Source organism: Molothrus ater, chromosome 3, assembly GCF_012460135.2.
Source record: "Molothrus ater isolate BHLD 08-10-18 breed brown headed cowbird chromosome 3, BPBGC_Mater_1.1, whole genome shotgun sequence".
Classification (NCBI taxonomy): Eukaryota; Metazoa; Chordata; class Aves; order Passeriformes; family Icteridae; genus Molothrus; species Molothrus ater.
The window spans coordinates 62522442-62536006 of NC_050480.2; the positions used below are offsets into that span (position 1 = coordinate 62522442).

General features: G+C 38.1%; 1 protein-coding gene across 12 annotated transcripts in view; it reads left to right on the forward strand.

Annotated features, from left to right (window-relative positions):
* The window catches only part of TRDN (triadin), a 232482-nt gene that overhangs the window by 167008 nt on the left and 51909 nt on the right, over window positions 1-13565 (forward strand). For all 12 annotated transcript variants that reach the window (XM_054514398.1, XM_054514393.1, XM_054514397.1 and 9 more), the window contains 2 exons: window positions 1555-1605; window positions 2179-2229. In XM_054514398.1, coding sequence (XP_054370373.1) covers window positions 1555-1605; window positions 2179-2229 — 102 coding nt within the window. The remainder of the gene's footprint in view (window positions 1-1554; window positions 1606-2178; window positions 2230-13565) is intronic.

The following is a 13565-nucleotide window of genomic DNA, read 5'->3' on the forward strand; positions in this document are numbered from 1 at the left end:
GTATTTGTTGCAATGTGATGTGTATGGAGCACTCTCTTTCTGGAAAGAACTGAAACAGCTGAAAAATTTAAATGAAACAGCAAAGGCTGTCAGTACTGTGCCTGGTTCCTGAGCTGGAGCAGCACGTCTGAAGTCCAAATTGTTACAAAGTCCCATTTTTTTGGAAGCTGGAGATATTGGATGCAGTCCAGATTATGGTTGCTGAATAGATCTAGAACAAAATGACACACTTCTGCAAGGAATGTATTGTTCCTTGTAAAAACTGTAGGAAATGAAGCCAGGACATCCCTCGTGGCTGAGAATTCTCCTCTATGCCACTGTTATCAGTCCTTGTGTCTCACCTGGGCACCAAAAGAAGATCATATTTTTCCTTTATTTGGGCTTATCTAACCACTGCATTTTTGGGGGGCTTTTGGGGATTTGGTTGGTTGCTTGGTTTGGTTTTTTTTGTCCCTGAGTTCTCCCTTGTCAGTTACTAGAAAGGGAGAACTAGAATATCACTATAAGGGAGATGGAATATAAGAAAATATAGGTAGTATAGAAAGTAATCTTACCCCCAAAGGGTTGCAGCTGGGCTAATTATTAAAGATTAGGAGTAGGCCTGACTTTAACAGGCCACAGCTGTAGCCAATAAGAAGAAGAGTGTTTTAAAAGAGTGGATAGGTTAGTTGAGGGGGAACTGGAGTCAGTTGGTTGCTTTGAGAAGAAGAAGAAGGAGGAGGAGTCAGTGCTTAGAGGAGCTGCCCATGAGAAACATCAAGGAGCTATGAAACTCTTGTAATAAGGAAATAACACTATGGAACCCTTGCAATATAATGGCAACATATCACAGGAGTTCTCATCTCCTTTAATACTTTGTCATATACTGAAGAAAAAAAAATTAAAGGTACAATTAAGTCCCTGGACTATTCATTTTGACATAAAATATATGAATGTACATATGAAGGATGAGCACTGCTCTTCTTTTATAGCCAGTGTGCCTGTCATTTTAAAAGGCTATATATACATAGGAAGTGAAATTCTATTCACAGGCAATACCCATATGGCCTTTTCAATATTAAAAGAGTTTTGGAGTCCTGAATGAGTAGCTGGTCCTTTTGTCACTCCTGAATAAAAAACTCCCACTTATCTTTGTCAGCAGCCTCTGGCTTTCAAGAGAGGTATTCCTAATATCTCAATGGTAACAATGTGGATTAGTTTTTATTTGGGCTCAGCAAAAGAAAAGTCATTGATGCCAACTGCTCTGTAGAGTTTCTTTCTTCTTTTTAAGTAATTCTTCATTGCCTGCTTGAGAGAGGGCTTCATAGTTTCCTTAAAATTCAGAGAGGCTAATGACATTTTGAAGGCTTATTATTTTGCATATCCAAGACTAGAAAGATGAATGGATGACCTTGGGTTTTTTTGTCCTATTCTTTATTTCCATGCTGTTAAATCTATTTAATTACCACATCTCTTTTGCTCTCCACATATCAAATTGTTTGACTTGCCTTCTATTCAAGTGTCACCTTATTTCCCTAACTTGACTTGTGATAAATGTTAAATATTTCTTTCTAGAGGCTGGAAAAAGAAAAGATGTGAAGCCTCCAACAGCCTTAAAGGAAAAAGGTAATGTCTTATAATTATGTGACTGGCAAATAACAAGTCTTCTGCTGGTATCTCAGTGCAGTTTTGATATATTTTGAGTTACAAGCTGTTGGCAAAAAGGGACCAAACCTAGATTCTTCTCATTTAAAAGATCTGATATATTGAAAGGAGCAGTGTCTGACATGATTCAAAAATAATAAAGTCATAACACTTCTTACTGTGGTGTTCTTTAACTGCTGTCTGACCTGCACAGCCAGTATTGCAGTGGGAGTGCTAGTCTGTTCTAAGTGAATTATAACAGAGCTGCTGCTGAATGTACATGGCAGGCTGAAATGATAGGCTGCACAGGGATGAGTGTATGGTTTGACCCCTCAGAAACTTTGCCAGCAAATTTAATGGACTTATTTTGAGTTTGCTTTCAACTTTAGTTTTTGACTTTTATTGAATTAAATGGAAATTCTAATTCCTAACACATCTCTTTTATGCATTTATCTGATCTGGTGTTTTGCACATTTGTTACAGTACCAATGAACACAGTGTATGTTTATGTTGCTAATTTTCTTCTTTCATTTTTGTGTTTGATTTCTTTTTCAGACTCATCAAAACGAAAAGAAATTAAGGCTTCAAATAATCCTAAGGAAAAAGGTAACAATCCCAAGTTGAACTGAACCTTAACCTAAATTTCAGTTGAGAAAATAAATCCGTTGTTCAAGGTGTCACAAATCAGATCTCAGTTTCTGAGGTTAGTTATTCCTGAATATCCTTGAATGGCATCCTTTGCTGCTGAACATTCTTTTTACCTGATTGAACAAGTGACAGGTGCATATGAGGCTATACAAAGTTGTATCTGTGGTATTTTATAGACTCCAAAGTCAAAAGGAATTAGTTTATTTTTTCTTGATTTTTGTCTTATTCTTTCTATTTAAATTAGTGATTTCAGATTGCATTTTACTTCTTCTACATATAATTTGATTTCACTTTTCTCTCTTTTCTTATATTGAAATATCAGCACTAGCCATAATATAAAATTCAATTGCAATTTATGGTACATCTCAAATACTAGGCATATTTAGGCACTGTAATTATAATTAACCAACTATGTTTAGGTTTATTTATTCATATCAAATAAATTCAAACAAAACTTAGTTTACTTTTATCCTATTTGCATATGGATTAAATCCACTTTTTCATTATAAAACAGTTGCTCAAGTTAAATGTGTAAATAATGGATAATATGGATAAAAATATGTAATAACTTGTTAGCTAATAACAGTCATTTGAGTCAGGGAAATGTAGTAGTCTATCTTAAAATCTTCCAGTCAGTTTTGAAAACTGGTTCAGATAATCGAATAATACTGCTTCCTATCTTTAGAGTTTCCCTAAGGAATATTAGAAGTATTGATGTAATATTTTCTCTGACAAAGTTATGAGAGACACTATTTGCAAGTTTTTAAGTGCAGCTATTTCACCTAGAGTATAGCAGAATAGCAGACAATCAGCTATTACTTTGCATAGTTGTATCGTTCTGATTTAAAGTAAAGGCTTAAGTGCTACCCGAAAAAAGTGCTATTGAGAGTAGCCCTGTCAAGAAGGAATTGGGGATGCTGCTGAATAAGAGGCTGGACATGAACCATCAATATGCTCTTGCAGGCCAGAGAGCCAATTGTATCCTGGGCTGCATCAAAAGCAGTATGGCCAGCAGGTGGCAGGAAGTAATTCTTTCCCTGCTCTGGTGAGACCCCACCAGCAGTGCTGCATCCAGCTCTTGGGTCCCCAGCACAGAAAGACCATGGATTTGTTGAAATCCAGAGGAGGCCACCAAGATAATTAGAGGGATAGAACACCTCTCCTATGAGGAAAAGCTGAGCAAATTGGGTTTCTTCAGTCTGGAGCAGAGAAGGCTTTGGTTTGACCTAATTGTGGCCTTCCAGTACCAGACAGGAGTTTTCAAGGAAGATGGAATGAGACTATATACAAGAACATGTAGTGACAGGACAAGGGGGGATGGCTTCAAACAGGAGGAAAGTAGGTTTAGATTAGATATGGGCAGAAATTTTTTACTGTGAGGTTGGTGAATAGGTTGCCTAGAGAAGTTGTGGATATACCCCTGGAGGTGTTCAAGGCCAGGTCAGATGGATCTCTGATTTATGTGGCCTAGTTAAAGATATCCCTGCTGCAATGGGAGGGTGGTTGGAACTGAGTTATCTTTAAGGTTCCTTTCAACCCAAACCATTTTATATTTCTATAAAAATGAACCAGGGCTTAAATAGTCTGAAACTCCTTGCAGCACTCAAAGGAGATGAACCTGAATTGTCAGTTCAAGGTCTAGGGCATTAGAAAAATAGGGACACATTATTGTACCATTCCATTTAGTTTGCTTTAGCCAACAGGGAGCAATAACCCTTCACAGATAGAGCTGGCGAGTGTTGAAAGAGGCCATACAGAGAAGTGGTGGAGCCATCTTTCCTGGAAGTGTTAAAAGAATTTATGGATATGGCATTTGAGGACACAGTTTAGCAGTAAAAAATGGTGGTGGTGTTAGACTGACACTTGGACTTGATCTTAAAGGTCTTTTACAACTTTAATTCTATGCTTCTAGGTGTGGGCAGATTTTTCTATATTGATTATTGGTTCAAAGCCTATGGTCTTCCTGTTAGGTTCTTGCACAAATGTCTATGAAACATAGGTTAATGAACAGTTAAACATTAATTAGACCCTTGAGTATTTGACTCTTGACCTTTCCATTGAGTTTATTCTCTAATTCTTATCATAAATATTTGTGGTTGGAAGATTGAGTTATTCAAGTGATAATGAGAATAAAATCCTATTTACTTCAAAAGATCAAGAATTGCAAAGAAGAAATACATGTCTGTAAAAGTATTTTAATTGCAGTGCTAATAAATTACCTTCAGTGAAGTGTCAAACACCCACCCAACTATACAAAGAATAAGTATTTAAAAATTACTTGGTTTACTCAGTTTGGTCAGACAGTGAAACAACTTATGAATAACAACTCCTGTCCTGTAAAATTCCAAAACTGAATTATTTCAAGAAAGGACATGTCTAATTAAACACTGTAGAATTCCACTGACTGCATATGAAACGGTTTATGCTCAGTATATTTGAAAACGTTACTAACCAAAAGTGATTAACTCTACTATTTCTCTTGTCTTTTTAGTAAAAGTCTTCTTTTGGTAGTAGCTGATAGAACACATGCAAGATTTTTCTTATGGTATAGCAGTAGAAAGTACAAGCTATGTTCAGCAATGAACTTGCATTTCATGCAGATTTTTTCTACAAGGCCTTTTTGACCTACAATTAAAACACCGTAAGAAACATAAAAATCTATGTTGCTGTGTTGTCTTACAGTCTTATAGTTTCCTGCTTGTCAAAGCACAAGAATGAAGATTTGAATATTTAGTGTGAAGAATGCCAAGTTTAACTCTACTGAAGTTTAAGGTCACATTAGAAGCACCTATGTTTGTTCTCTTAAAGAAGTGTGGGCAAAGTCTGAATAGAATTGATTTGTTTTATTGATTGGACGAGCAATGGACTCTATCAAACTCTAGTGGAGTTTGATAGCCCTGGGTTTACACAGCCTCTACCAGCTTCCCAAGCGAGATGAGCACTACCCACTTCAGTTATTCCTACTGCATTGCATACAACCTTGTATGTCATCTATGGATGTACTTGATGCCTTGCCCATCTCACTGAGAACAAATGATATCTCACACCTGAGACCTGCATTTCTCTTTGACTCTATAGCTGACTCTATAAGAACTTAAAATACTTGGATTAAATTCAGTCAGACACACGATTGGGCCAACTGCCTGCTAAGTCTTGTGTATCTTATGTCTGCCCAGTGAGTGGGACTATAGACCCTTCAAGGCCCTGAAGCAGGACTGCAACAGAAAAGTTGAATAGGAAAGTTTAGCTTGAGTGGGAAGATCTCTCATACATAGTGACACCACTTTATGTCAACAATAGGATTCAGTAATTTGCTAATCATCAAAGTTCATGACACAGCAAACCTTATACAATCTTCCTTTGGAGGAAGTTCAGCTCAGTGGCTGCAGGTTTTTAAAAGTTGTTTCTGTCTTCTCTGTTTCATGTGACAGATATGCTATTTCTTAGTTTCTGGGATTCAAACAAGTACAACATTTCCAAAAGCAAATACAACTAACTCAGTGACACTAAATATGCATGACAAGACATTGACATTTTGTCAGAAGAGTGTAACCCCAATGCGTAAAGTGGCTTTAAGCATTCGTGTGGGATGCTGCACATCACTAACCCTCTCTTTCTTAACAATGATAAGTGACATGTCACATACATCAGGCAGACAGTTTGAGAAAAGCCTCTCTGGAGAAAAGTATTCCAGAAATTTTTTGGCCATTGCCCTGTAACCAAGTGTGAGCAGGAGGTCACCTTTATGAGCTCTTTATTTTTTTTTAGCCAACTGACAGTGCATAGGGTGCTTCCACAGAGGACATCTCAGGTTAAACTAGCCAACCAAAAATGCCTTGAGAAATAACAGTGTTTGGATTAGCACTTGCTACTTTACAGAAATCTGTCAAATCCAGTGTAAATTGCAGTAACAGAAGTGGCTTCAGTGTAACCCCTTTGTTACGATAAGTACATTGCTGAAATGTGAAAATCAAATTCACAGAAGTTCAATGTAGAATTATATTATAAAATAGAGAACTAATAGAGAACTAAAATGTAAGGTAGATAGATTTGGTATAAAAAAATCTCAATATCAGCCTGTTCAAATGACCCATCCATTACAGAACATCATTGCTTCACACTTTCAGTAAGAAATACTTCAAGAAAATACCAGAGCTTTGAAAGTCAAACTAACATAATGACACATTTTTAACCGAGACTGAGTCATAATGGCAAGTATAAAATTCCCATTTTGAGTCAGCACTTCTCTGTAAATATTCTTCAAGAGACACTAGAAAATAAGAAAAAAAAGAACAGAAGTAATATACATAATGTGAATGAACACCATATTAGAAAAGGGAGTAGAAATTTTAATTCCAAAAAGTAGGTTATTTAAAGATAAAGTATGTTTTATGGCAAACTACAGCGAAGTTGTCCTCGTGGCTTGATACTTGATTTTTTTATTACTGCTCCTTAAGGAAAATATTCAAGCTGAGTAATATTCATCTGCATAGGTATGTAGAAATACACTTTTGGTAGTAAAAACAGGTTTGTAAATTAAAGTATGGCTAAACACCCCCAGGACTTGTGCTGCAGATCCTTCAGCAGCTTCATTGCCCTTCTCTGGACACACTCCAGAACTTCAGTGTCCTCCTTGAAGTGAGGAGCCCAGAAATCAGTCTAACTTTTTATTTTTGCATGTTTATGCAATAAATCAAAATTCTGGAATATTATTTTAGATCAGAAACAAGGATTCTCTCTGACTGGGACAATCTGCTTCTCAAGAGCTGATAGAATCAGGCTTATTTGTTTTATTGCCATTTTTCTCATAGACTTATAGAATAGTTTAAATTAGGAGGGATCATCTAGTTTTACTCACCCTGGCATGGGCAGGGACACATCAAACAAGACCAAGTTTCTTAAAGCCCTATCAAACCTGACTTTGAACACTTCCAGGGATAGGTCATTCACAATCTCATTGAGAGATTTATTCCAGAGCCTCTACTTATTCCTTCACAGTAAAAAAATTCTTCCTAATACCTAATCTAAACCTACTTCCTTTCAGTTAGAAACCTTTTCCCCTTGTTCAGTCACTATATATTCTTGTAAAGAGTATTTCTCCATCTTTCTTGTATGCTCCTTCAGCTATTGGAGGATGCTAGAGGGTGTCCCCAAAAAATTCTCTTCTCCAGGCCAAACAAACCCAACTCTCTCAGCTTGTCTTTATAGCATAGGTGCTCCGGCCTTCTGATGATATTCATGGCCTCCCTTAGATTCACTGGAATTCTTCATGTCCTTCTCAAGTTGTGATCCCCAGAACTGAATGTAGTACTGTAGTTGGGATCTCACCAGGATAGGTCCGAATCTCCTCCCTCATCCTGCTGGCCCAACTGCTTTTGATGCAGCCCAGAACATGGTTAGATTTTTGGGCTGTGAATGCACATTGCTGGGTTACATTGAACTTGTCCACCAAGATCCCCAAATAGTTCTCCTTTGGGCTTTCTCGATCTATTCTCTGCCGAGTCTGTATTTGTGCTTAGGATTGCCCCAGTCCATGTGCAGGATCTTGCGCTTGGCCTTGTTGAACTTCATGAGGTTCAAACAAGTTCTCAAGTGTGTCACAGTCCCTCTGGATTTATGGCCCAAATTGCACTGGACCACACACAGTCAAAGGGAACTTGCTCAGGAACATTACCATACTCTTGCCTCTTCTACCAACTGACAGAGAGAGGACTGTGGGGATTTAGGAATGGTATTCCTCAATTTAGTGTTCCCACTGGAACACTCCAAACCACCCACTGCTCTGTCACTTTCTCCTCACTCCCCCCTGAGGCAGGCTGGGGAGGAAAACTGGAGGCCCAAAAGGTGCCTCATGAGGGTGTCTGGAAACAGCAATAAAATAAGACAATGAGCAATAACAGCAAGGATATTAATGGCAGAGTGTACAAGAAGAAAAGCAAGTGATTCACATGCAAATATTGCCTGTGGAAACACTAACAACTGACCTCTCTGTCCACCACCTACCCAACCTGGAATCTATCCCCAGAAAATGACGTGACATGGTATGGAATTACCTCTGGGTCCTGGCTGTGCTCCCTTCTGACTACTGCAAAATTTAACCCTATTGAAGCCAGATCCAGCACATGAGGTTAATAATCCATATAGTGTGAATACTGATAATTCAACGCAGAGTTTGCACACTTTCCTTCTAGACAAGATCTTTCTGTTTTCTTCAGAAGGCATTGTTGGTAATAAAGAGAAAAATACTGTAAACTTTTTGGGGGTTATCTAGCGAATAATTTTTTTCTTAGTAGGTCAGCAGCTATGTCTTACAAATTAAGGCAAAAGGGATAGGCAGGTTATGAGGGAGTTCAACTGTAACATAATTCTTGGCCATTAGTGATAAAATGCATGACTATAATTGAATAAGAGGTTATTTCTCCAAAACTGTTCATTAAAATCTGGACCAGAGGAGGAAAAGGACAGGAAAGGTTTTTCCTGCTACTGAATGAGAATCATTCCAAATAACAGATGCTCTAGCCAATTTAAAGGCTAAATTCTCCTCTCTGATACTCACTATACTGGTTCTTTTAACTGCGGTTACTTAACATGAGTAAGATTTAACTTGACATGAATAAGAGAAATTCTGAACTCAAAAAGACTGAAAGAGGGAGAGAAAATATGTTCTAGGAAGGTCTGAGAGAGAAATATCACTGTATATGGTCCTTAAGTATTTTCAAACAGTATCTTCTTCTCAAGCTATGAACAGATGGACAATTTATGGTGAGATGGGCAAAGACAGTATCAACTCAGTGAATGCCAGATGCTTTGCTGTAGCTGTCTACATGAGGTGGTTTTCACTTCAGCATAACAGCATGCATATGAACAGTTATCACAGAGTACCTGATACATGGGATGAGTTTGCATTTGATCTTGTTCACCACAGCTTACATGTTTATAAGCAAAATAAGTACTAGAACTTAGTCAAAATATCAATTACTTTCAAATGTATTTGCCCTTTCTGTCAGGGCAAATACATTTAAATTACAGCAGAGTTATTCAGAAATTAAAAATCTGTCAGAAATTTGGTGAATCCATAATTAAATTAAGAACAAAGCCAAATATCTGGAAAAACACTGTGTTTCAGCCTGTGTTGTATCTAGAAATGGAAACTATGTCTTCATAATAACTGTTTCCAATATATTAATAAAGTAATAAGTGCAACATTTATTTAATGTTTTAAATAGACCTTTATAAAGTTTCATTATAAGAATTACTGCAGAAGCCAAGGAGCTGCTGCTTAAGACCTACAATATTAAAGAAAATAAATATCTGGTTAGGAATTAGAGAGCAATTGATTAATTTTCATCTTGCATCTTGTTTACAGAAGAATTGCTAATGATTCCATGTCTGGACTCATGTTATATTCCTTAATTAACAGGATAAGATAGAAATAGCAATGTAATGAAATTTTCAGATGACAAAATCAGTTAAAGAATGCAGGATAAGAAGGGGCTGTGATACATTGAATTTACGAGGTGAACAGACAGCACGATGTCAAAGAAAATTTAGTGTCCATAAATATAATGAAATATGTAGTAGAGGGAAAATATTAAAGAAATATTTATCTCTAAATTCACTATGTAAATCCAGGAAAGTACCAAAGTATTGCTGCAGACAAGTCAGTGAAAAGCTTTCTTCCATACGCAAATGCATTAGGAAAAAGGCATAAAATGTTCCAAAGCTATTGCATAAATCAAAGCTGCATCTTGTCTAGAGTGTTGTGTACAAAACCCTTACACGATAATGTGGCACTGGAGTGGGCTAGGAAAAACAACAAAAGTTTCATACAAAGTGAAATAAGAAAGATTCAAGATTTCCTCTGAGATTAATTAGTATGATCATGATAAGACTGAAAATCACAAATCTAAGTCAAGGGCTCTTTAGAAGTGACACAGAGGAACTGGATATCTGTATGGAAATGTAATTTTCATAATTAATTATTACACATTTAGAAATAAAGTTAAACTTCCCTGTTTCAGGATGGAAAGCAACTGCTTCTTATTAGAAAATAAAGGGAGAATTTGTAGAAGAAGATACTTTTATGACTAAATAAAAGACTATTTAGACTAAATATCTGTTTCTGGCTATTTCTGGGTCATAAAGCTACATAGAAAGAAATGGTTTTGAGTAGGAACCAGTGTTTTGAAGATTTTTGCTGCTTTCAAGATATCTTCACAATTTTGAAATGGTTTGTGTTTGCTCAACAACTCAGAAAAAAGTCCTTTGGAAACACCATTATGTATGAGATTGAAGGACTGCTGGTGATAAAGGTTCAAGTTTCTGATAAAAGTCTTAAACAATACAACAATCTTAAACTTGAATGTTTTTCCTCCTTGAAAATACTTACTGCATTATCACAGTTTTCTGACCTTTCCACCACTGGAATTTACCTTTCTTTTCCCACTCAACACAAAAAAAAAAATATTGAACAGGGTCCTCCATGGTTTGAAATTATTTTTTTAACCTCTTCAATAAACCTAAAATATGACAATGCTCATTTCTGGTTTCTGGAATAGTTGTCAATCTAGATTTGTAATTCCATAACACGGTGTGTATATTCTTGATAAATGTGTTTTGCTTTGTATACTATCTACAGTAACTGAAAAAGTATGACTGGATTTGGATAGGCCTAGAACAGACAGACTGTGATTTTAGGCTGCTAATAGAGCCCTCTTTGAATAGCTCTGTGTGTACAAATTCGTAATTCAAGAACTACAAGGCAGGACTCTTCAGCACAGAGAGAAAAACAAGTTGACTCAAAAATTAGTTCTTTCTCCAAATAATCAGGGTAAAAAGCACTCATCTACAATGATGAGTTCTACAGCCAAGAGCATCCCTTATATTGGAGCATCACATTTTCTAGTTCATCACTCTGTTTCATGCCCTTCCCTCCCTAGCTACTATACATTATTCAGCAGGTAATCTGGCCTTTTATCACCTGCAAACCAAGTTCCTTGGGTAAACTATCCATCTTTTTGCTGCTTTTCAGACTCAGAAACATTGCTCAGCTTCTGAAAGAGCAATGTAAAGGACAGTGTTCTGCCCTTTTTCATTTATTCTTTATCATTTTACTTTTGAGTAGCAGGATTTGACCAGAGCGATGTTACTGGCTACAGTGTTCGGAATGAGGCCTCTTCTGTCTCATGAGATTTGTTGAGTATTTACGGTACATCCCATCAGAAAGACGGTGGCCAAGGTGAAAATTCCAGCAGATGTCCCAGCAGGATATAACAGGATGATAACAGAAGCTGGCGAGCCCTAAGTGCAGCGGCAGGCGTGGAGGGGCCCTGCTCTGCCTGGGGAGCAGAAGCACACTGAGCCACATCCCAGGAGCTGGCAGCACAGAAGTCAGGAGGAGCCCAGAGGTGCACTGCACATTCACCTATAAGCCCTTCCCAGAGTCTCAGTATTTGGGTATTAAATATTAAGCCCCGAATGTTTCGGGGTGTGTCCTGCCTGGCTTCGTCTGGCCTCGCTGCTGGACCAAAGGTGGCAGCTGTGGCATTTTCACCCCAGAGATGCCTTTGGCTGGCTAGGTGCTGCAGCTGGGCGCTCAGAACAGGTCCAGGCAAAATAGGAACTCAGTTTACCTTTGGTAGAAAAGGTTCAGACGACAGTGAAGAGAAAAGGAGCGGGTTCTGCCGTGGAGCTTAGATCCAGAGTTTTATTGTAGCATGATAGACTTCTGAATGTGGCAACAGCTACAGACAGACAGACTCCCGACCCAACTGCATGGTCTCGTGTCCTTTTAAGCCCCGGGGACAGGGGGAGGGGACGGACAGGTGAGGGCCAACCAGGTGTGAGCAGGGGAAGGGTCAGGGGATGTGGATGCTGGGACAAACCAATGAGCCCAGGCCTGGGGGGGGGGGGGGGGATCTGCCAATCACACGACGCCTTGCTGGAAGGTGCCAGGCAGAGGGCAAAGGGGGAGGGGGAAAGGTTGGCATACCTGAGGGGGATGGGATTGGTGAGACAGGAAATGGTGACACACTGCAACATTTGGGGTTTCTGTTGATTTGGGAGTCCCTTCAAAACACGGCAAGTGGCTATATAAATATGCCTTTCAAAAGCCATTGAGGCTCCTATAGCAGTCTCTGGGGGTAAAACCTACTCAATCTGCTGTAACCACACAGTACACAGCACATCTTTGCTACACACATTACCTAAAAAAGGGAAGTGATTGCAGAGAGGACCAGATCCCAGAAACCTTGTGCCAGATTTTCACTGATTCTAGCCATGAAACCTTTTTTTTGAGCACATTCTTGAGATGCTTAAAATTAATCTAATTCTCAAAGGAGGGTAAGTGGTAGAAAACATTAAAAATTTTTTAAATCAGAATATTTTTGCCACAGGCCATTGATAAATAGCATTTTAGTAATTCAAGGTTTAACCAGTTCCTTCTTGACTCTTTTTATCCAAATGTACAAACAGTTTGCAGTAAAATGATTTCTCATTTTAAGAACACTGAAAAGACAGAGATCAGCACACAAAGTGCAAACATTTGAAACTACTAAGGAGTGTCTGCCCTCTTCTGACCTCATGATCCTTGATTTCTGTCCTATACCAGGGCACATTATCCAATACATGCAGAGTCACACTTCTGCTTGTTTCATTTCCAGTTACAATACCACATCAGATCCATTCAGATCGGCAACCGGGTGCTGAACACCCTTTTCTGGGAAGCATAGGTCCTGAATCTTAATTCCTCTCTCTTCTTTTGCCTGCAAATGCTAGCCTAAGGCAGAGGCTCACTAAGATCACTTCTAACATACATTTCAAAATAAAGTGACATCTGTAACTACATTTTTAGAAGTTTTGGTCCTATAAATGTGGGCTGGGGAATGGGTAGTGCATGGATTTTGAAGAGATTTAAGGATAAGCTTGGCTCATCTCTATCAGAGTTGCAGCAGTTATCTGTAAATGCAGGTAACTCTCATTTTAGCCACCTCATCTCTTCTAGTAAAATTTTGTTATGGTTTCACAGCACTCATTGTAGATGTATGCAATGTTTTATTGGAATACTGGGCTGAGTTTTAGGGAACTTTTATTCTGTCTCCAGAATTTGAATATTGGGCACACATCACAGCTTCCAGTGAGGAACTAATTCCAGGTTTTTAAAATTTGGTTTAAATTTTAAAGTATAAGTTTTCTTCCAGTCTCTTTCCCATTTTCCTTCCCACAAAACTCATGCTATGGGGTTTAGAGGTGGGATTGCTGGATAATCAGGTCTTGGAAGTCTCAATATTCAGCAG